Genomic DNA, 23,713 nt, shown 5'->3' with positions numbered 1-23,713 from the left:
TCAACAAATTGTTTTTTATTTTTTTACAGTGTACACTACTGCTACTACTAGTCTGCAGTTCCTAGAATGTTGAATAGAATCGAATTTTAACATTCTGCTGAATTGGAAATATTTTAATGTTAATGCATTTATTTTATTTTCAACTATTGCAATTCAACATGCTAGGTCAAAGACTTTTGTCATTAATTTACTTGCATATGTAAACCTTATTAACATTAAAAACTTACTAACATATGTAAATACCAGGGAACATACTGAAATAATAATAATAAATAAATAATACATGTCATGACCCCTTTACAAACTGCATGAACAGTCACTCTTATTAAAATGTGTTTTTGAATATAAATCAAATACAATCACAATAAAACAATAACAGTCAAAATGGTTTATTGTGCTTGACAGCGATGTTTTATTGTAGGAATCAAATATCTAAACTGAGCAACACGAATATGTAATATGTGATAGTACAACACGTGGTGTTAAACAGTTTGGCCTGAGTTGCAAAAGCCACTTCGGTCTTACAAAATATTACATACTAAAAACAGATTCAAGCACTACAGAAAACAAACTACAACATGTCAAGTTGAACAGAGTGGAATATTGCAAAGCCAAAGCATTTCCACTACAAATGTACAAAACAGCAACAGTAAAATGATTCCAGCTTCAGCATGTACAGCAAATCATGTAAATAGTACTTTAATGTTGTGTTTGATAAAGGAAAATACAATACCACAAAACTATACAAAAAAAGACTTGTGTAAATGTAAAAAAAAACTAAAGTGTGAAACCCAGTGATAGAAATGAGGTGCCTTCAGCATGCTGATACAAACAGTGCTGCAGCTTATTGCACACGGGGAACCACACAAGACATAAAATACCACGTTAATCAAATGTAATCAATTAATAAAATAAATTAGTAACCTGAACTAAACAGGCAGTTCAGTTAAGTCATAAAAATGGCACTTAAACATGTTTCAACTAGTGGACAGATGGATACCTGACTGTTTAGTCTTATCTGACTTTTAGATTGCATGTTTTATAGTGGCAATAAACAGATGTGTGCAACAGTATGTTGTGCTTCTTAACTACATGTGCACTGATCCATCAATCTTTTGCAAAATGCTGTTGAAACAGGTTTACACAGTTATACGCAAGCTTTTCAAAATGGTCCACTAAATTAAGATTTACTGTTAACGGGTGTACGGGTGAATGGATCTCACACCTAAAAACACAGAAGCTTTTTAACAATTATGCATATTTTAACACTTTTACTGTGGTAAATTTAAACCACAATAATCAAAAGCAATCACTTTGTCATAGCACACTATAATAAAAAAACATTCAAAATGTAAAAAAAGTGGTCTTTTTGGAGGGGGAAAACAAAAAACAACTATCAATGAAGCTTGGCACTAATTTAAGAGATTCTCTCTAATTTAAAGGGAAATTCTATTATAGTTACATGGGGAAACAGGAGAAGTCGGTATGTTGTAACTCACAAGAGACTATAAAATGGCGTTGTGTCATTTTGTGCTATAATGGGTATATAAAGGCGAGGAAGCTTAGGAGAGTTCAAGACTTGTGGTGTTCAGAAGCCGGAAGGAGTGAGAATGTTCATGTCTCGATGTCTCAGTCTGTGACAGGATGTTTTCTTTCCGTCCTCGCCGCTCATCTCGATCTTGGGAGATTTTAAATTGGCGGGATCTTCAACAGTGAGGTTTACTTGGGTTTTCATGGCATCCATTGTATTGGACTTCTGAACACCAAGGTACGATTGCAGCATGAATCCCCCTATAGGAAAAAAAGTTTACATTAACACACATATTCCTAGTCATTCTATTCTCTTCTGCTCACCAAGTCTGCATTTAATCCAAAATACAACAAAAACAGTAAAATTTTGAATTATTTCTACTACTTAATAAAATAACTGTAACTACTTAAAATGTAATTTATTCCTGTGATCAAAGCTAAATTTTCAGCATCATTACTCTGGTCTTCAGTGTCACATGATCCTTCAGAAATCATTCTAATATGCTGATTTGCTGATCAGGAAACATTATTATTCATTCATTCATTCATTATTATTATTATTATTGATATTATTGATATTTAAAACAGTTGAGTACATTCATTTTTTTTTGGTTTCTTTAATCGAAAAGACCCAGAAATCAAAAGTGATGATCAAGACATTTATAATGTTACAAAAGATTTCTGTTTCAGACAAATGCTGTTCTTCTGAACTTTCTATTCATCAACGAAACCTGAAAAAAATTCTACTTGGCTATTTTCAACATAATAATAATAATAATATTAATAATAATAATGTTTTTGAGCAGCAAATCTGAATATTAGAATGATTTCTAAAGGATCATGTGACTGGAGTAATGATGCTAAAAGATCAGCTTTGAAATTACATGAATAAATTTTAAATAGTAAAAATATTTCAAAAATGTAATGTTTTTGCTGTACTTTGCATCAAATAAATGCAGGCTTGGTGAGCAGAATGCTCACCAATTCTTGGCATAGGAGCTATTTTCACTCTGAAACTGCAAGTACATTTCACAGTTACAAAGAACTGGCAAGTAACACATTTAATTAAACTTAAAATTCAGATGTATGTGTATACTGAATGCATGCTGATAAAGTATGACGTGCCAACTTAAAGAAAAGGGCAATAATATAGTTACTTATTCTATGGAATGAACTAAATAAATAAAAAATCTGGTTGAAAAACAAATTTTCCATAAGGAACAAACAATCAAATCTCAGGATATAATTAGGCCTCTTTAAAAGCTAAAGTAATAGCCATATAACAGGTTCTTGCCAGGTGTCTTGGTTTCTGATCCTGGGTCAGTGGGGGATTTCTGCACGATGGGCCGCACCCCGAAAAGGCTCCATCGCTCTCCTCCTCGTCCACCTCCTTCGTTACCTCCCATTGAATGCTTGATGAAACAGCTGGACTTAAACAGAGTATTGTTGTGAGGACTCTGGCTAAACCAGTGCCTGTCAGGGAAAAGAGAGATAAATTATCAGTAAATTGCTTTTAGTAGCAGATTGTTCTACTGTACGTTACAAATCCAATTTTGTATTTTAACAGTCTATAACTACAAAACATAGCTGTGAAACAGTGTTTTCACCTGTGCCGGGTGTTTAGGGGATGAGGGGAGGGACAAAGTGATGGACGGTGCTGATGTTGAAAGCTTGTCCTCTCTGAAGTCCTCTTTTGGCATCTTCAACTCCTATAAAAAGGAAAGAAAACAGCTGTTTATAAAGCCAGTGGTGCGTCATAACACCCATAGGAAATGTTTATCATGGTCTGTTATCATAGTAACAGCAATACAGCAAAGCAACATGACGCATGTCTATTCAGCTAGCGCTAGTTCAACACAACAAAGATTAGATATCACAAAAAAGGTATTAACTGAAACGCTTGACAGTGATAAATGAAGACCTCAACGGATGTACTGTACTTTAAAAAATACATAATAACAAATAAGAGCTGTAATGCTGGAGCTTCAGGGTCGTAATACACTAGTCCAGTGACATTACAGACCTGCTCCCAACAGCTAATGTGCAACATTAAATAGCTGATAGTAATATAATAATGTCTTCTAATGACGTTAATCCAGCTCTCTTGACATTTAACAGCCATATATTGGATTTAATCCAGTTTCTTTAGTAACGTTAGTTAAATGGCTGCAATCCAAACACTAGAAGCTTCCGTGCGCTGGTAAACAGGCCGTTGTTTACAACAGAGAACCTACCTTTTCCGCTCTATAGCTCGTTTATTATCCGATCCAGCGGGGTCTTCCATTTGGTCCATGTTTGTTAAATTAAATATTTGTTGGTGGTATGCGGATGAAGTCGGAAAATACCGAAAAAGCGTCGTTAAATACGGTTTTTGTAAACGAGCGCAAGGGTATCCAATCGAGAACAAGAACAACACGTAGTGCCAAAATGACGGACCGGAAGTTCAACGTTTCATAATAAAAGCCCCCCGCAGCAATATGAGGGCGTGGGCTTCCGACACACCTCCAGCAAAGCCCAATGAAATCGCGAGAAGATCGTTTAAATGTATATTTTTCGGCGTCAACAACCCTTTTTATATTTAGATACGTCTAGTCTTATGATAACAGACAAATAAAGTCAAAAGTTGTGACGCACGTAGGTCGTTGACACAACAAGCACAAACAAATGTGACCCTGGACCACAAAACCAGTCATAAGGGTCAATTTCTCAAATTGAGATTTATACAACATCTGAAAGTGGAATAAATACGCTTTCCATTGATGTATGGTTTGCTATGATAGAACAATATTTGGCTAATATACAACTATTTGGAATACCTGGAATCTGAGGGTGCAAAAAAATCAAAATATTGAGAGAATCGCCTTTAAAGTCGTCCAAATTAAGTTCTTAACAATGCATATTACTAATCAAAAATTAATTTTTGATATATTTACAGTAGGAATTTTACAAAATATCTTCATGGCACATGACCTTTACTTAATATCCTAATGATTTTTGGCATAAAATGAAAATCAATCATTTTGACCCATACAATGTATTTTTGGCTATTGCTACAAATATTCCCCAGCGACTTAATACTGGTTTTGTGGTCCAGGGTCACAAATTTGCATCTGTGTGTGTGATCAGAATATTTTACATTAAAGTCTACATTACAGAAATATAACCAGTAGTCCATTCAAACGTGTAACTTAGCATAAATGCAGAGAAATAGATAAACATTCTACACTGCTGAAAAAACAGCTAAAACCAGCCTAGGCTGGTTGGGTGGTCTTCGCTGGTTTACGTTGGAAGTAGCTGGATTAAATATTAAATGGAGATTAATTAAATGAAGATGAAGATTAGTTACAGGTAAAATGAAAATTTATTTCCGACGTCACATGGAAGGCACTGCATTACAGCATTTTGCATAGGACAAACGTTTTTATTTTTAATGAAGAAACTAAAATTAAGCTGAATAAAATGACAGTGACTTTTTTCTGACTTCCTTTGCAGTCTGCAATATCAAGCCACCTTTACATACACAATACATAGACATTTTCATGATAAACATTATCATCAATAAAATAACACTGATGTAAACCCAATTTTAAGGCGCCGCTGCATTTTAAAACTTAACATTATGAATAAATAACAATTTAACTACAACATTAAAAAACTGAAAATCAGTACATTGGTCATAGTTCTCCAAAACATTATGCAAGGAGAACTTATAATGAATAATCCAGAGATTGTTTTTTTTTTTTTTCTTTTTTTCCAATTGACTGACACCAAAAAAACTTAAGATACACATGTTTATAGGTTATTTAAACCTAAATACATTCCCTGGGTTAATGCCCGTATTAAACAGAACATTTAATCAAGCACTATCTAAAAAGGTAGTTTTTAGAATATTTCTCTCATTTAAGAATTCAAAATCAAAGCACCATATATAATTTGAACTCTTTTTTTTTTTTTTTTTTTGTCCAGCATCATCGCAAACACTGTTCACAACAGTTTTTAAGCTCTTTATACAGTACATACTATAAATAGTATATGACTACACAGAATTTAACCTAAAAAGAACCCAGTGCTATACACTTCATATGACTTTTTGAACTATTATTGCTATGAAAATCTTGATTTTTATATATATATATATATTCCTTTCCAGAGCTGTTTCCTGAGTACAGATTAACCATAGTACTAAACTAAATTGGACTGACAGTGCAAGTTAGTTCATGACTAGACAAATCTGCTCCCATTTTCCAGTTCATTTTATGTATATAATGTACTTACAATATGTCACTACTGCGTGCAAAAAAAAAAAAATTCATTTCATATTCTCGGTGCAAGATATTCTTTCAGATGACCCATGCTTTTCTTGGATTATAATGCAATAGTTCATAGTTCTTTTGTTTTTCTTTTCTCTGAGGTCTCTGTAATAAATAGACATAAAAAAGCAAATGCAACATATGGCACAGGAGTAGTGAAACTGCACCCCCTGAAAAAAGTTGGAAGGTATCCTTCATTCTGTGTTCAAGTCAATAAGGCGGGCATCACTTTGAGTGAGCCAGTTTGATTGGTCACTCTTAAGGACATCTTAAAGGTGCAGAGTTGATCGACTCAGCTCTTTCCAGAAACTTCCCTTTGGAACCTAAAACACAATTATATTAAGTATTACCAACTAATGATTAATAATAATTGTGTTCTATGTCACAGCCTATGACTTATCCCTTCTGATTACCTGACGTTTTGGAAGTGCCCAGAAGGGGGCATCAGATTGGATTTCCCTTTCTGCAACACAGCTGATGACACTGGCGGGCCATTCTTAGGCAACATCTGGATGAAACGGAACAAATATGTGCAGTCATAGTAAGTAAACAATTAATTTATTAACTCACATTTATTAACTCTACATTAAGTCACATGTTGTTCTGGTAAGCATATGGCAGGCCCACAAGGATACATTAAACAGTGGAAAGGTGTGGGAAGTTAAGCCCTGCACATTTCCACATACTGGGTCATATGGACATTGTTTGGAAGTTTACTGGATGTTACAGAGAAAACCAGTGATAGGACCAAGAGGGTAGAGCAGAAGATTTGCAGGTAAAATGGGTATCTGCTGCTTTTTCTGTTTTTTTTTTTTAGTGGGTTTGTCAGCTGTTTTTTTCATGGGCTAGCATTATTTGTTTGAACTGTCAAAAGAAATCTCTTCAAACTGCAAAATGAACTGATTTGTGTAACGCTCGTTTGAATAGACTTGAAGGTTCTTGAAGACAGCAGTGAAAGAAACAGTGAACCAATTCACCTAAGTAAACGAAAAGGAGTGAACTGAACTTAATTTAATTGTGAAATAACTGACTTTTATTTTGAAATGTTGACCTTTTGTCATGTCAACCCCAAGGATAGTTTACCCAAATATGAAAATTCTGTCATTAATTACTCACCCTCATGTCATTCCAAACCCATAGGACCTTCGTTCTTCTTCGGAACACAAATTGAGTATCTAAACTACCACGTTTAAGGCCCAGAAAGGTAGCAAGGACATTGTTAAAATAGTCCATGTGACATCAGTGGTTCAACCGCAATTTTATAAAGCTACGAGAATACAAAAATAACAACTTTATTCAAACATTTCTTCTCTTCTCTGTCAGTCTTCGTCCGCACATTCACAAGAGTACCGCGACACAGGAGATGGCGTTCTGACGTAGAACGCCCATTTCTCTTAGCTCATCGTCTGTATATTGTGGTACAAATAAGTAAAGTTGGGGTACTTGGACTCGTACTCGGACTCAAGTCTGGTCTCGAGTACAATTTTTAGGCGACTCGGACTTGTCACGGACTCAGATGCATTTTTACTCCGGACTTGACTCTGGACCGAGTCCAGAGACATGTTTGCCTTAGAGATTATTAATGTAAATGAAGTCGGTTTTGCTGATGCGTCAAAATGTTTGAAATGTGTGTCAGATCTTAAAGCGACAGCAGCGTAACCTGCAGCCGCCGATCGCGTCAAACAATAATCAAACAACAAAAGAAAAAAGAGAAAATCACTCACTGTTCTTGACTGAATCACTTATTAACTGTAATAAGAATTATCTTTAATGTATACAGTGAAGATTTTGCAGTGTTTTATTTTAACATTTATTACTTCATGAAATGTCTGTAGTCTATTTCTGTAGTAGCCTTTATATAGACCTACCTAAACACCTAACTAACTAACTAACATCTTTGCAGCAAGAGTTTTTATGGGTCCAAAACCACCTTGGGTGTGCATGATTTTCTAATAATTAAATGGCCCATCATCAACTATTCCTTATATAATGTAATTTATTGTAATTCATGTAACTATAAATGCATTCAAAAATAAAACAGTGTGAGTTTGCTGTGACTTATGGAAAGTATATGTAGGGCTTTATACACAGTGTGTGCCATTGTAAAGACTAGGTTTATCCCTCACAGCCTCATTTTCATTCAAGAAAAAAAGTCATATACAGCCCAAAACACACACAGCCACAATCAGAAATAAAAGAGGTGCATTTTCTGCTCTTAAGGTCCCATTCACCAAGATACCTACTCCTTTACCCCCACCCTTGAATTTATACATTTACTACATCGATGAATAAAGCCAAGTCCCGCTCTATAATTTTTTACATTCTAAAAACTGTTTCACTCTAAAATGTGTCACATTACATAGATCAGCCATAACTTCTGTTACTTGACTTTAAGTTTGCTAAGCAGATGTTGTGAAATCAAAAATCAAAATGGCAAGATCCGCTAGAGGTTTGCCTTTCTTACATTTCAACTGACATTGCGTTTTTCTACTTGTAAAGGTTAAAAACAGGGGTGCCCAAACTCGGTCCTGGTCCTTGGTTTAGCTCCAACTTGCCTCAACACACCTGCCAGGGGGTTTCTAGTATGCCTAGTAAGAGCTTGATTAGCTGGTTCAGGTGTGTTTAATTGGGGCTGGAGCTAAAATCTGTAGGATACCTCCATCCAGGACCGAGTTTGGGCACCCCTGGGTTAAAACAATGTTAAGATACTGACAAACAGTAGTGTTTCCTTGGGCTCGACTCGGACTCGGCCCTTTGGGACTCGGCCCTTTTGGGACTCGGAATCGGCCCTTGAGTCTGACTCGGCCCATTTTGGACTCGGACTCGACTCGGACTCGACTTAGGTGGACTCGAACCCAACACTACAAATAAGTAAGGCTGCGCTAAAAATTTCAAGTCATTCTCTCTGTCGAAATCTTTAGATATGTTTACGAAGACTGTTTTATGTACAGCATGTTTTTTTCTGCTTGTAAACAAGGTGCAGTGTATCTTGGTTCTATGTCAGAACACCGCCCTGTGTCAGCATTACCACACACAACAGGAAATTGTTGAATAAAGTTGTAATTTTTTGTTTTCTTTGCACACAAAAAGTATTCTCATAGCTTCGTAACATTACAGTTGAACCACTGATGTCGCATTGGACTATTTTAACAATGTCTTTACTACCTTTCTTGGCCTTGAACATGTCAGTTGCACTGCTGTCTATACAGGGTCAGAAAGCTCTTAGATTTAATCAAAAATATCTTAATTTGAGTTCCGAAGATGAACAAAGGTTTTGCAAGTTTGAAACAACACGAGGGTGAGTAATTAATGACAGAATTTACATTTTTGGGTGAACTGAAAAATGAATAACATTTCCCTTGTGTGGTTCTTATTTTTGGTACATTAGTATTTAACCAATATTCTTAACAAGGTTTCCACTCCATTAAAGAATTATTTCTTTCCAAAACAAAAATGTACAAATAATTAACCCTCTTGTCATCCAAGATGTTCATGTCTTTCTTTCTTCAGTCGTAAAGAAATTATGTTTTTATAGAAAATTAGGATTTTTCTCCATCTAGTGGACTTCAATGGTGCCCCCACATGTGAACTTCCAAAATGCAGTTTAAATGCAGCTTTAAAGGGCTCTAAATAATCCCAGAGGAAGAAGGGACTTATTTTCTTAAAAAATGTACACTTTATATAGTTTTTAATCTCAAATGCTCGTCTTGTCTAGCTCTGCGATGCCAACTCTGTGCAGTTCCATTCAAGAGAGTTAGGGTATGTCGATAAACATCAAATTTTCCCCTCCTACTTCAAAATTGTCCTACATCGCTGTTTTACCTTTTTTTGTAAAGGCCGTTTGACCTTTTTGCAGGTTCACCTTGTAAATACTGGGTCGGTACTTCTGCAGCAATGTAGAATGATTTTGAAGTTGTAGGAGACAACCCATGCGCATTGCAGAGCTAGACAAGACGAGCATTTGAAGTTAAAAAGTATTTTTTTTTAGAAAATAACTAATTGTTCACTAGATAAGACCCTTCTTCATCGGCTGGGATCATTTAGAGGCCTTTATAGCTGCATTTAAACTGCATTTTGAACATTTAAACTAGCAGGCACATGAACATCTTGGATGACAAGGGGGTGAGTAAATTTCTCTGTAAATTTTTGTTCTGAAAGTGAACTAATTCTTTAAATGAATGAATCCTTTGTAGGGTTGACTGACTCAAGACTTTACGGAACATTTTGCTGATAAAACAACTTGCTTAGCACATCAAATATCGAAGTCAATCCATTATAATTATGCAAATAGTCTAATTGTTAAGCAGTGCATTTGCCTGGGAGGACACTCACCTCTGCAGGCTGAGAGGGTTTGGTCATGGGACAGGGTGGAGGGGGTCTGGTGGGTGGTAGCGGTCTTGTTTTGGGGGTTGCTGATGGAGACGGCTGGGACAGCTCTGAATGCTGTAAACTCTGCTTGTGTGCAGCATAGGCTGGAATTGGAGGTGGTTTCACAGTGGGCCGAACCACAGAATGTCTGGATCGAGGAGGACCCGTAGGACTCGCTCGAGGACTGGCCTGAATGAAAAAAAAAAAGTTGTTTGTATGCAAAATCAATTTTCCAAATCACCAGTTTCAACCGCCATCAATGAATACATTTCACATGGATTTTTAGGATGGTGGAATGTGGGTCATTTTCAGTGACAATGGCTGCACCAGTTCAAATGGCTTCTCCATAACCAATCTTTAGGACTGATTGTCCACACTGTCATTTTGCAAGCAATCAAATCAGAGCTGTTTGTTTAGACAGTGTAGTTGATAGTCGGTAGTTGAACATCAGTTGCTATAGTAATGAATGAATGCCACGAGACATAAGAGTGGCTGTCATTGTGGAAAGATGGAAAAAGGATTTTTTTTTCTCTCTGCTCATGTCAATTTGCATTTTTATAATGGGTCGAGAGTCAAACCCTGAAATTGATTCTCTTGGGTATCTTTGCTCTTATATTTCAAGTATCTGGTGCATTTTTTCCCCCCGTAAGCTCTGTTTGATTTTATGTTGTGTCCAAAATTATTTAAAAAAGCTACTTGAAATGTAACCGGCCTGTTCAGACTGAAGTGTAAACCAGATTTAAATGGATTTAAAAATATATGAATCAGTGTATAGTATTATTCATAGTCTGTTGTAGTATTTATTAATTTTTTTAATTGGCTGTTATATTTTCAGTGTTTTGAAAAAAAAAAATAGTTTTATTTAATAACAGTACTGATTTGGATAGATTTAGATCTGGTTCCATGTGGTTTCTTCCTGTTTGAACAACAAACGACTAAATGGATTTGAGTTACATACAGAACATTTTTGTTTGCTGTCGGAACAAAGCCAACGATGCACAAAACTGTGCTTTTGGATGGATATGCTGCGAACCCACGCTGACAACAAAACAACTTCACACCTGTTCATCTGCATGAGATTTCTTTGGCTGGAACACTGGGTTGGTGTGACCCGTCGTGTGACTTTTAGTCTCAGGGGTGTCTGGAACACTGACAAGAAGAGAAATAACACATTTTCAAATGCAAGAAGTGCCAAATGCATGAATATCACTGGATGCACGTGTTTGCATTTCACAGTTAAGAATTTAGGCGATTACTTGATGCATATTTGGGTAACTGGAAGGGTGGGACTTTTGGTGGAAAAGAGCTTCTGTTTGCAGTGGCACCAACAGACACCAATGATAACCATTCCCAGAAGGAAAAACAGGATCAGAAGAACCAGGACAAGATAAAGGTCTGCACAACAAAAGACAAGAATAAAACACATCAACAAAAGAGCAAATTTAAGATAACATTCAATGAAATATTAATTTTTAAGCGTCTGTTGACGTACTGTGTGTGATCACAGGCCCACTGTCCAAACTTCCTCCAGGACCAGACGTGTCACAAAACGGTGGTGCCCAACCCGAGTTACAATGACAGTTGTGGTTATTATTACAAAGCTGAAGAAAAAACAAACAAAATCATTTTTAAAAAATAATTTAAAGGAATGGATCAATCAAAAATGAAAACCTAAAAAGAAAAGACTAAAATATGGACCAATATAGAACACAAAATGTATGTTATGTTATGTTTTTTTTTTAGGGCTGTCAGTCAATTTAAAATGACATGATGTGTTGATTAATTAATTAATTAATTATTAATTAATTAAATTTGACTCTGAAAATACCCACAAAAAAATTATTTTGTGTTAAATGAGAAAGTATCAAGTAGATATTACAAATTGTAGCTTTAGAAAGAAATATTTTATTTGATTCAACATAAAATATATTACACAAACATTTAGGTGTAACGTAAATGTAAACTATGGAACATAAAAGAAGATAATTTGAGAAACATCTCATATTTTTTGTTGATATAATGAAAGTCATTGGTAACCAAAACAGCCTTGTTAACATCAGTCTCTTTTATGTTCCACAAATGAAGGTTTGAAACGATGTGAGGGTGAGTAAATGATGACGGAATACAATTTTTTGGGGGTGAACGATCCCTTTAATGTTTTTATTTTCATTATTGTTATATTATTTTGTTCTAATGAAATGATTCTCTAAATAAGAAACTGCCAGCAGGTGCGGTAAATGCCTTTATGAGTCATTCACTCATTCGATTCATTTAAATTTGTTTGAAACTATTCATTCAGGAATGAAGTAAATGGATTTCTTTATGAATGGACCTTTGAATCACTGATTCATTGAATCACAATTTGTTCAAAATGCAGATTCATTCAGAAACTAAACACCACTGTGTTGGTCGGAGACGTGCAACAATTCTGCTATGGCTTCAAAGGTAATATTTTCTCTGCAAAATTGAGCAAAACATAATTTAATGTTTAAAATACAACAAAATATCAACTTCTTATTTACTGAACTGTTGTATAAAATCACGTCTGATCTATCACGCTTGTGATAGATCGGGACAAAATCAGTACTAATCATTGCTCTTGCTGCCCGCCTGATATCATGTAATACATAATATATATAATTATGAGACAAAACACATACAGGTGCATTTTTTTGCACCAATATCTTGAATTTTAGGGCATAACTGCATTTATGGAGTTAACTGTATGAAATATAAGATGACGTACAGGTCTGGGGGTGGGGTCACTGCGCTAAAATATTTTAATTGCGTTATTTTTCATAACCAATTAATGTGTTAAACTGACAGCCCTAGATTTTTTTTCTCGACAGATACCATGGGAAAAAGCTACTTTAAAAAGTATTCAGAAATATTCTTTGAAAAGTAAATGATGACAAAGTTTCCTTGAACTATTTCTTTGTATCTTTCCCACAACAATATTAATTCTGTAGTGTAAAACACACTGCCGTATAAAGTAACATAATAGTAACCTGCATTCAGTGGAACTGATTACACTACTGAAGCCTGCTGTAAATTTAGCACATACAAAAATACACAGATTTCCTCATATCCTCAAAAGAACTCATCACTTGATATAGATAAACATAATAAACGCAACACTTTTCCGAAAAGCCAGTCAGTATCTGGTGTGACCACCATTTGCCTCACGCAGTGCAACACATCTCCTTCACATAGAGTTGATCAGTTTGTTGATTGTGACCTGTGGAATGCTGGTCCACTCCTCTTCAATGGCTGTGCGAAGTTGCTGTATATTGGCAGGAACTGAAACACGCTGTCATATACGCCGATCCAGAGCATCTCAAACTTGCTCAATGGGTGACTGTACGGTGAGTATGCTGGCCATGCAAAAACTGGGATGTTTTCAGCTTCCAGGAATTGTGTACAGATCCTTGCAACATGGGGCCGTGCATTATCAATCTGCAACATGAGGTGATGGTCGATGATGAATGGCACAACAATGGGCCTCAGGATCTTGTCACGGTATCTCTGTGCATGCCATCAATAAAATGCACCTGTGTTCATTGTCCATAACGTCGCCTGCCCATACTATAATGCCACCGCCACCATGGGCCACTCGATCCACAACGCTGACATCAGCAAACCGCTCACCCACACAATGCCATACATGCTGTCTGCCATCTGCCCTGTACAGTGAAAACCAGGATTCATCCGTGAAGAGTACATCTCTCCAAAGTGCCAGATGCCATGGAATGTGAGCATTTGCCCACTCAAGTCGGTTACGACGACGAACTGCAGTCAGATCGAGACCCTGATGAGGATGACGAGGATGCAGATGAGCTTCCCTGAGATGGTTTCTGACAGTTTGTGCAGAAATTCTTTGGTTATGCAAACCGATTGTTGCAGCAGCTGTCCGGGTGGCTGGTCTCAGATGATCTTGGAGGTGAAGATGCTGGATGTGGAGGTCCTGGGCTGGTGTGATTACACATGGTCTGCGGTTGTACTGCCAAATTCTCTGAAACGCCTTTGGAGACGGCTTATGGTAGAGAAATGAACATTTAATTCACAGGCAACAGCTCTGGTGGACATTCCTGCAGTCAGCATGCCAATTGCACGTTCCCTCAAAACTTGCAACATCTGTGGCATTGTGCTGTGTGATAAAACTGCACGTTTTAGAGTGGCCTTTTATTGTGGCCAGCCTAAGGCACACCTGTGCAATAATCATGCTGTCTAATCAGCATCTTGATATGCCACACCTGTGAGGTGGATGGATTATCTCGGCGAAGGAGAAGTGCTCGCTAACACAGATTTAGGCAGATTTGTGAACAATATTTGAGAGAAATAGGCCTTTTGTGTATATAGAAAAAGTCTTTGATCTTTGAGTTCAGTGTTTGAAAAATGGGGGCAAAAACAAAAGTGTTGCGTTTATAATTTTGGTCAGTGTATTTATAAATATTAACCTGCATAACTAATAGTGAGGGAGAATAGTGAGGGATTTTTTCCACTGATGGTTATAGATGGTATTTACTGTTAGAGGAAATGATGTAAACAGGAAATGATGTAAACAGGAAATGCTTCAGCGCGGTAGCTATAAGATGACCATGTATGTGCAATCAAGTTGACTCAGCTCTATGTAGAAAATAAGCAATATGGACTTACACCATGACCATGACATTTGGCACTGCATTCATCGGCTTGAAGGAAAGACACATTGCGACATTCCCCTTCAAAACAGATCTGTTCAGATAGAAAATGAAGCAAAACGTTGATGAAATATATTCTCAATACACTTAAAGGGACAGTTCACCCAAAAAGGGTTAGAAAATTCTGTCATTATTTACTCCCCCTCATTTTGTTCCAAGCCTGTAAGACCTTCATTCATCTTGGGAACACAAATTAGGATATTTTAACATTTTATTTTAACAATGTCCTTACTATCTTTCTGAGCCCTGAATGTGTCAGTTGCAGTCAATGCAAGGTCAGAAAGCTCTCAGATTTCATCAAAAATATCTTAATTTATGTTCAGAAGATGAACAAACATCTTATGGGTTTGGAATGACATGAGGGTGAGTAATTAATGACAGAATGTTTGTTTTTGGGTGAACTATCCCTTTAAATCAATCTGTTATTAGATCTATTCAGTCTATCAGTACCTACCGCATTCTCCCCACATTTGGTCCCTGTCTGAACCAGGCCCGGGTCTAGGGTGTCACTCTGGTCCACATTACCGCGCTGGTGCACATGTGTGCCTCTGCACAGGATCTTTTGTTGACCAAACAACACGTTGGTGTCTATGGCGACAGCATTGGACTCTAAAGGCTTGCTGGCAGCACTCTGGCACTGAATTTTCCCACATTTAGCATTCCTAAACAGAGGACCAATAGTGCTTTAGTGTTACATGATCTTCAAGAAATCATTTGCTTATTTGGTGCTTAAATATTAATAGTAGTGCTTTTTATCAGTGTTGATGTGAATACAGCTTTTGAGGCTTAATATATATTTCAAGACTTTTTGATAAATAGAATGTTTAAACGAACAGCATTTAATGTGTCCTTAATTTCTTTTTTTTTATGCATTTTCAATTTCTCTCTTACCACAAACGTTTGATTGGTATATCACAGTTTTAACAAAAATATTAAGCAGCAAAAACTTTAAATGTTTTCAACATTGATACTATGAGAACCAAATATTAGAATGATTTCAAAAGGCTCATGTGACTCTGTAGACTGGAGGAATGATGCTGAAAATTCAGCTTTGTATCACAGAAATAAATTGCATTTTAAAATATATTACAGGTTTTTGAAATTGTAATAATATTTCAAAATATTACTGATTTTCCAGAGTTTTTGATCAAATAAATGCAGCCTTGGTGAGCATAAGAGAACATTAAAAATTATTCCAAGCTTTTGACTGTTAGTGTAATTCTAAAAAAAAGTATCTCACCTTTCAGTGCATTTCCTGTATGTACCCCTGAAACTGCCACAGTTTCCAAAGAGATCACCTGCTTTATTTACCTCAGTAAAGCAAAGATCAGGAGCAGGATGGGCATCTAAGACACAGAGACAGAAAATTAGCTTAATAGCAGAATTAGAACAGAACAAACACATTAACTCATGTCTCAAGTTAATGGTTATGTGAATGTTATAATCTAGTATAACTCAGCTGGACTCAAATGCGTTCACTGATAGCTACGGAGAAGAGCAGATGGCCTTACATTCAGATACTAAGATCACAGCCAAGCACAGTATTTGCTGTACAGTAAACTAAAGTACACTGCCACATGGATTCCCTTTGGGAAAATAGAAAATAAAATAAAGTGTAATTTATTCTTGTGATGCAAAGCTGAATTTTCAGCATCATTACTCCAGTCTACAGTGTCACTTGATTATTTATTTAAAAAAGTCACATTTTTATAAAATACTGATTTGCTGCTTCAGTTACTGTCACCAATGTTGTGCTGCTATTTTTGTGGAGGCCGTGACTGAATATTGGTTGCTTGGTTTAATGGTGTTACTTTTAAACTTAAGGACTTTTAGCGGACATTAGTAGACACAGACCTTTGCCCCACAGAGAGAGGCACTGCTGCTCCAGTGTCAGACAGATTCCTGTGTAACAGTAGGCACTGCCACCCGCACAACTGCTGCCATCCAGCAGGTAAAAGTTAGCAGGGCAGGACTCTGATTTCCCATCACAGTACTCAGGCAGGTCACACGAACCTGAAGGTGGACGGCACAGCACTCCTGGACTCTTCAGCTGGTCAGGAGTGTGAGAAAACAAACAGATTAAACTGTATTCATTTACAACAGAGTCAGAGAACTACACAACAATGGACATTTGAGAGCAAGAATACCCTAAAATTAGGGTTGCCCTCAACTAAAGATTTTTCTGGTCAACTAGTAGTCGTTCATTTTAAAGATTAGTCGACTATTAGTCGTATGTCCAATAAACAATGTAAATCATAATAATGAGCATTTAATTGCCTACATAGCCTAATAAGTGCCCAAGCACACACAAAAAAAGCTTGCCACAGTGCACTGGCAGATATAATGGGAAGAACAGCAAGGAGACTGCAATAACTTTTCAATTATTTATTGAGCATTTGGATGTTCTGCCCAATATACTGTTTTACCACATAGACCAGCAGTTAACATTCTGTCCGTCATGGAGTGTATGACTTCAGTACTTCCTGTGGAATAGTTTTTTCTGCGGCTAAGTGACTAATAAAATTTTAGCCGACCAAGCCTCTTCTCGTCAACTAACTGTTAGTCAATTGTTAGTACCTAAAATGCCTGACTACATTTTAAATAATACTATTATTATTTAAAATGTTAAGGGCAAAACATTTTGCAGATATCAAATCCTGAGTATAAAAGCTTTGTTGTATTAGTTGATATAATAATTAAGAATAAGTATTACTTAAAAATACTATGAACTTTTATAGCTTTTAAAACTTTCTTTCTTTTTTCTTACCATTTTAAGTCACCAAAGCCCTTATTTGTTAAGTCACCAAATCCCTTATTTGTTAGTTGGTTTGTTTGCTTATTTATTTACTTATTAAATTAAACTCATCACAAAATCAAATGTATTTATTTATTTTTACTCACCATATAAAGCAACACTTCAAAATTATTAAAAAATGAAATTGAAAAAGTTACACAAAAATAATTTCTGTTTATTTGTTTGCTTATTCATTCATTCATACCATTTAAAGCCACCAAAACTTTAAATTCACACTAAAAATCCTTTTTTGTTTGTTTGTTTGCTTATTTACTTATTTAATTATACACTTCAAGGGGTTATCGGATGCCCATCTTCCACAAGTTGGTATGATTCTTTAGGGGCTTCAAGAAATGTCTGCAAAATACTTTGGTTAAAATTCTTCAATGATCATGTAAAACAACACCCTTTTTACCTTGTCAAAAACGGTTCTGTTCACAGCAAGCCATTTCGGTTCATGTCTCTTTAAATGCTAATGAGCCAGTGCTCATCCTGTCCCTCTCTTCCATTTTTTGGAGCATTTTTTGGCATCAAAAACAAAACTAATTCACTGCGTCCTCAGTGGCTCTGATGTCGGGAGAAAATGAAGACTCTTATGTTCACTTTTACATCCAACTACAAACCCCTGCGTTGCTTACGAGACATTGTTGTCGCTACAGCTGCTCAAGCACAGAGAAAATGGCAGACAGTATACAACAATATGCTAATACGGAATATGCTAATCAGCAGTCGTGCACAGGGCCTGAGCAGTATGACATTATGCTGCTCAGAAAATCAAAACAGCTTGATAATTGAGATCGTTTATGTTTTTGGGGGATTAAAAAAAAGGAGTGAATGGATTTTTAGAATTGTAGGCTGGTTGTGTGCACACACTGCTAAGACACATTTATGTGCAAACACCATGTAAAAGCAAATTTTGCATCCAATGTCCCCTTTAAAAATCACATTCAGAAAATCCTCAATTTAATTTAATTTCTGTTTTTCTGATGCTGAACTACAGGAAAGGGTGTAGAGAGAGCGTGAGATGAGTCTGGCAGGGATTCACCTTGCACTCATGACAGCAAACTCCATGTGCGCACTCCGCACCGATCTTCAGCGTGCAGTTGTTGGCATTACAACATGGACTCGAGCACTCCTTTGTAGTGAAGGAAACAGAAACGGAAAATGTGAGAGTGAAAGATCAATCGCAATCACAGTGTGGGAGAAAACGAGACAGAGGAAGCAATGAAACTCTCTCCTGACCTCCACTTCCCCACAATCACACTCCTCTCCTTCCTCCAGGTATCCGTTTCCACAGCGCTGGCCCCCGTACATGACCCTGGTATTGGGAAGGTTGAACAAACACTTCCCTCCACCGGAGCTCAGGTAGTGCTTCAGCTCTTTCTGATTGCATTGGTTGAAGACACGAGGGAACGGATCCCTGAAGAACATGGACTTTTAGATCGAGTTGACTTTACAGTGACAGTTCACCAAAAATGGAAATTCTGTCATCATTTACTAAAGTATAATATATTTTTCTTTGGTTCTCACCCTGTGGCAGCAGCCATGATGCAGCCTCCATCCTCGGGCAGAGCGAGACAGCAGCCTGGAGTGTCGTGGTTCATACCAAAGTTATGCCCCATCTCATGAGCCATGGTGGCAGCGACCCCCACAGCATTCTTGGAGTGGTCCTACAGAAAGACAGGCAGTCGAAACAAAAATTGAGTCCACACGGCTATAAAAACTCAATGGAATAATGCTGTAGGTCAATTTACCGAATTGACTCCACCAGATTGGTATTGAGAACACATGGCTTTGAGGGGAGCCAGACCAATGATCGTGCCCTGAAAAGGAACACCCCTACAAACACAACAAAAACAATTGTTGAAAAACCAATAAAACCATGGAAGAACCAAATCAAACCTATACACTGACTAGCTGAACTGGAAAACGTAGGCTCGACTACGTGCCCTCGACTAAAGATTTTTCTGGTAAGCATTAGTCGACTAATGAATGTGTCAGGGAAAAACAGTAAGGATGTTGCATTAACTTAATAATAATTTATTGATAAACTAGTGCTTTTTTTTGTTTTCGGCTTAAGAGATGAAGTCGGCAACACTGACTCGTCATCTCCGCAGTAGTGATGCGCCTGTATGCATGTTTTATACAAATTACATAATCTGAGAATAATTGTTTTCTATTTGAATTGGTTCATTTAAAAGTAGACATTTCGCCTCTCTGTAGATATATTTTGTCATGTCTGTAAGGCAAGAATACCGAGTTTCGAGTTCACAAGTTCACAGAGACCGCTTTCATTATTTTACAAAAGCACAATGTTTTGTTGTTATTCTGAGTGCACACAAATAAATATTGAGTTTTTACAGATTCAAAAGATGTATTACTCTTATCTGTATGACCAAAAATGATGGAGTATTTTAAGAGCAAGTGATCAGACTGGTGCCCCCATCTGTCATGCAGTAAGCGCACTATTATTCAGCTTCCACCCTTCTGCACATTTTTTGGTTAATGTTAGATTAAGCGGCCACGTAAGGTTGCTAGCACTTGCATATTTTAGATGATAAGCCATATTTGACATCGATGAATGGTAAGCATTTGGATATCCTGCCCAATGTACTGTATTACCACATAGACCAGCCATTAATGATCTGTCCATCATAGACTGCGTGACTTCGCCACTTCCTGTGGATTTTTTTTCTTCTCTCCGACCAAGCGACTAATAAAATTTGGGTCAACCAAGCCTATTCTCGTTGACTAACGGTTATGTCAGTATTAGGGGGCAGCCCTAGAAACAGATTTTTAAGGAATAGTTCACTTGTATGATGTAATATTACGTAAATATGTCTCTTAATGAAATATATAGTAAAAAAAAACAAAAACAACGAAAGATTTATATTATTTAAAAAAATCCACATTGTTTAATACGTTTTGGACTGTGGGTGGCACCTTTATTTCGATGATGTGAAATAGTTGCACTCAGTGAGCTACTGGCGCTACCTGTTGCTATTTTAACCACAACACAACTCGGAAAATAATGTATTGATACAATGCCACATCGTGTGGCTTTTGGTTGTAATTTTCGTTCAAAGGGCAAAAAGAGAAACAATGTAAGTCTTCACTGCTTTCCTAGTAATGATAAGAGCAGAAAAAAATGAGAACATGCCTGTGGGCGAAAAAACTTCCTAAAGACCTGAGTCTTTGTTCTCTCAACTTTAGCCTTTAGACTACAGCTACTGAAAAAGCTTATAAACGGCAGAGACAAGAAGCGCTAGATGCCATCCTGGCAGGATGTAAACATGCCGACGCTTGTCATGACACCGCAGCCACTGAAGGGGTTTCTCAGAGTGGATTTCACTTGATATCCAGGACGTTTAGACTCCTTGTGGGGAAAAAAATCGATGGTACGACATTTGGTTTAAGCCTACGCTTATATCCATCGGCACCTGTAAGCTCTTTCAGTAGCTGTGGTCATTGTATCAGTATATTATTTTCAAAGATGCGTTGCGGTAAAAATAGCAACAGGTACGCCAGTAGCTCACCTAATGCAACCATTTGATATCATCCAAAAAATGGCGCACCCACAGTCCAAAATATGTATAAACCTACGTGGACTTTTTAAATATAACAGTGCAGTCACTTTTACCATTGTTCAGTGAATTTTAGTGTGCAATATGCAGTTATTTCAATAGGAATCCAAGTGATTCATATTCATATGTTGTGAGGGCAAAAGATTTCCACACACAGATTTCATATCAGTGATTGTTATTATCTGGTCATATGTTAATGAGGTGGGAGGAGCTACAGTGAGACTGACGTTACTAGCTGAGCATTGTCATTGGGTAGCTGTGGCAGCTGTTTCCTCCTCCATTCCAGAAATGCACCCAGGGTGTTATAGGGGTTTTCGCTCACAGTGATTTTGTCTCGATCGTTCCAGATCTCCAACCGGATCAGAGCCACACGGATGTTCAGTGATTTGTAATACTGGGAACATCAAATCATATAATATAGTAGAGTCCAGAAGCAGGAAAATGATAAAAAGTGTCTTAATACAATTAACAGCAATCTCACCTTATCCACAAAGTTAGCTGCTTCAAGCAGTTTCATTTTGGTCCTTTCAAGGTCCTGATCATGTTTCACAAACTAAAAAAGAGACACTATTAGGATGCATCTTTGACTTTGGCTGAAATCAACTGTGTCGTGTAGGTGGTGATTAGAGATGACAATATCAGAGCAGAGGTCAGCTATTCTGAGTCATGACAGGAAACAAGCCTTATCTGCAGAGGTACAGTGGAGAGAGTCAACAAATAGACCAGAACTGAAGCTCCAGAGCTGTCAGGTAACTATCATTGACTTTTACCAGACAGACACTTTTATCCAAAGCAACCAGCCGGCTTACAGTTGTGATGATTTATGTGATAAATACACTACCAGTCAAAAGTTTTTGAGCAGTATAATTTGTAATGTTTTTTGAAATAGTCTCTTCTGCTCACCAAGCTTGCATTTATTTGATTTCAAATTTTGAAATATTTTTACTATTTAAAATAACTGTTTTCTATTTGAATATATTTTAAAATGTAATTTATTCTTGTGATTTCATAGCTGAATTTTTAGCATCATTACCTGAGTCACATGATCCTTCAGAAATCATTCTAAAATGCTGATTTGCTGCTCAAGATACATTTATTATTATTATTATGCTGAAAACAGCTAAGTACAATTTTGTATGTCCTACAAAAAATGCTGATTAAAAACAAAAATAAACTGAATCCTTTAATCACAGAAATAAATACTGAGATTATTATTAGCAGAGTTTGCTAAAAAACTATTTTTCCAGGAAATTATTATTCAATTAGGGCCAGTAAGCAACCATCTAGATAAAACAGTTTTGGCAGTTTGCTTGAGTAAATCTACACTGATGTGAATAAGACAGTATAACTCATCTTTCAAAGCTCCCCAAACTCTTGAAGCGAAGTGATTTTACCTCTGCATAGTCGGCCACCACCATCAGCTCCACGTATTTCATGCTACTGCTGACATCCCTCCTTTCCTGCAGGAAGAGATAGAACAGATATGGCTGAGCATTGGCTAATTTGATATACTACAGAAGAAGTGCTGAGTCACTGCGTTTAAAATCTGAGTTTATGAATTTAAATACTGTGAGACATGACTAATTGGGACTGGGAGACATCCTGTGTCTTTGGATAGGGACAGACACTCTATTCATGTATGCCAATGCAAGAACAATGTGTCCTTGGTTTAGTACCACTTTAGTCAGCTCTTCTCATTTATTTAAATAAAAAGTTTATTATCTGGTACTTTCCATGAATGTGATACAAAATAGAGCCTGAACTCTTAAAAAAAGGTTTTTATAATTTTTTTTAAACAAATCATCAGTGAAAGAAGGTGCTTAACCAGGAAATGTCTACTGCTACAGCTTTAGGAGGTTTAACAAAATATTAAATTTATTAACGCTTTGCAGCACTATTAACAAAATGGGGGTAAATACAAATCAAAACTTTTTTTTTTGCAATTTTCAAGCTTTAAACATTAAACAAACATGGGTATTTTTAATGTTTTTTAAAGAAGTCTCTTCTGCTCATCAAGGCTGCATTTATTTGACTGAAAATACAGAAAAAAACTGTAATATTGTGAGATATTATTACAGTTTAAAATAACAGCTTTTTATTTTAACACGTCAAAATGTAACATTTATTCCTGTGATGCAAAGCTAAATTTTCAGCATCATTACGCTAGTCTTTAGTGTCACATGATCCTTCAGAAATCATTCTAATATGTTTTTTTTTTCTGGGATTTTTTGATGAATTACAAAAAAAGAACAGTAATATTATTTTAAATAGTTTTTTTGTAATTCTATACACTACTGTTCAAAATTTGGGTTATTTTTTTCTTTCTTTTTTTTGAAAGAAAGTAATATTTTTATTCAGAAAGGATTTATTAAATTGATAAAAATGTCTTATTAAAAGATTTCTATTTCTATTTTTAATAAATGCTGT

General features: G+C 36.4%; 1 protein-coding gene and 1 long non-coding RNA gene across 2 annotated transcripts in view; both read right to left on the bottom strand.

The window, feature by feature from the left end:
• Window positions 1-2,955: 2,955 nt before the first annotated feature.
• Window positions 2,956-3,986, bottom strand: LOC127176393 (uncharacterized). The gene is made up of 3 exons (XR_007829089.1): window positions 3,765-3,986; window positions 3,138-3,239; window positions 2,956-3,003 (listed from the first exon to the last, which is right to left on the bottom strand). It is a non-coding gene; the product is annotated as an uncharacterized LOC127176393 (long non-coding RNA).
• A 1,272-nt stretch (window positions 3,987-5,258) lies between these two features.
• Window positions 5,259-23,713, bottom strand: part of adam19b (ADAM metallopeptidase domain 19b) — a 39,826-nt gene continuing 21,371 nt past the window's right edge. The window contains exons 7-23 of the mRNA XM_051127853.1: window positions 22,681-22,746; window positions 21,768-21,839; window positions 21,514-21,680; window positions 19,457-19,541; window positions 19,233-19,372; window positions 18,945-19,122; window positions 18,748-18,837; window positions 16,763-16,958; window positions 16,149-16,254; window positions 15,363-15,570; window positions 14,865-14,942; window positions 11,701-11,809; window positions 11,465-11,603; window positions 11,270-11,357; window positions 10,173-10,397; window positions 6,254-6,348; window positions 5,259-6,163 (exon numbers count right to left, since the gene is read on the bottom strand). Of these exons, the coding sequence (XP_050983810.1) occupies window positions 6,133-6,163; window positions 6,254-6,348; window positions 10,173-10,397; window positions 11,270-11,357; window positions 11,465-11,603; window positions 11,701-11,809; window positions 14,865-14,942; window positions 15,363-15,570; window positions 16,149-16,254; window positions 16,763-16,958; window positions 18,748-18,837; window positions 18,945-19,122; window positions 19,233-19,372; window positions 19,457-19,541; window positions 21,514-21,680; window positions 21,768-21,839; window positions 22,681-22,746 (2,073 nt within the window). The 3' untranslated portion in view covers window positions 5,259-6,132. The remainder of the gene's footprint in view (window positions 6,164-6,253; window positions 6,349-10,172; window positions 10,398-11,269; window positions 11,358-11,464; window positions 11,604-11,700; window positions 11,810-14,864; window positions 14,943-15,362; window positions 15,571-16,148; window positions 16,255-16,762; window positions 16,959-18,747; window positions 18,838-18,944; window positions 19,123-19,232; window positions 19,373-19,456; window positions 19,542-21,513; window positions 21,681-21,767; window positions 21,840-22,680; window positions 22,747-23,713) is intronic.

This window comes from Labeo rohita, chromosome 14 (genome assembly GCF_022985175.1).
Source record: "Labeo rohita strain BAU-BD-2019 chromosome 14, IGBB_LRoh.1.0, whole genome shotgun sequence".
NCBI lineage: Eukaryota > Metazoa > Chordata > Actinopteri > Cypriniformes > Cyprinidae > Labeo > Labeo rohita.
The sequence above is the reverse complement of the archived record's forward strand: the minus strand, read 5'-3'. Positions and strand labels throughout refer to the sequence as shown.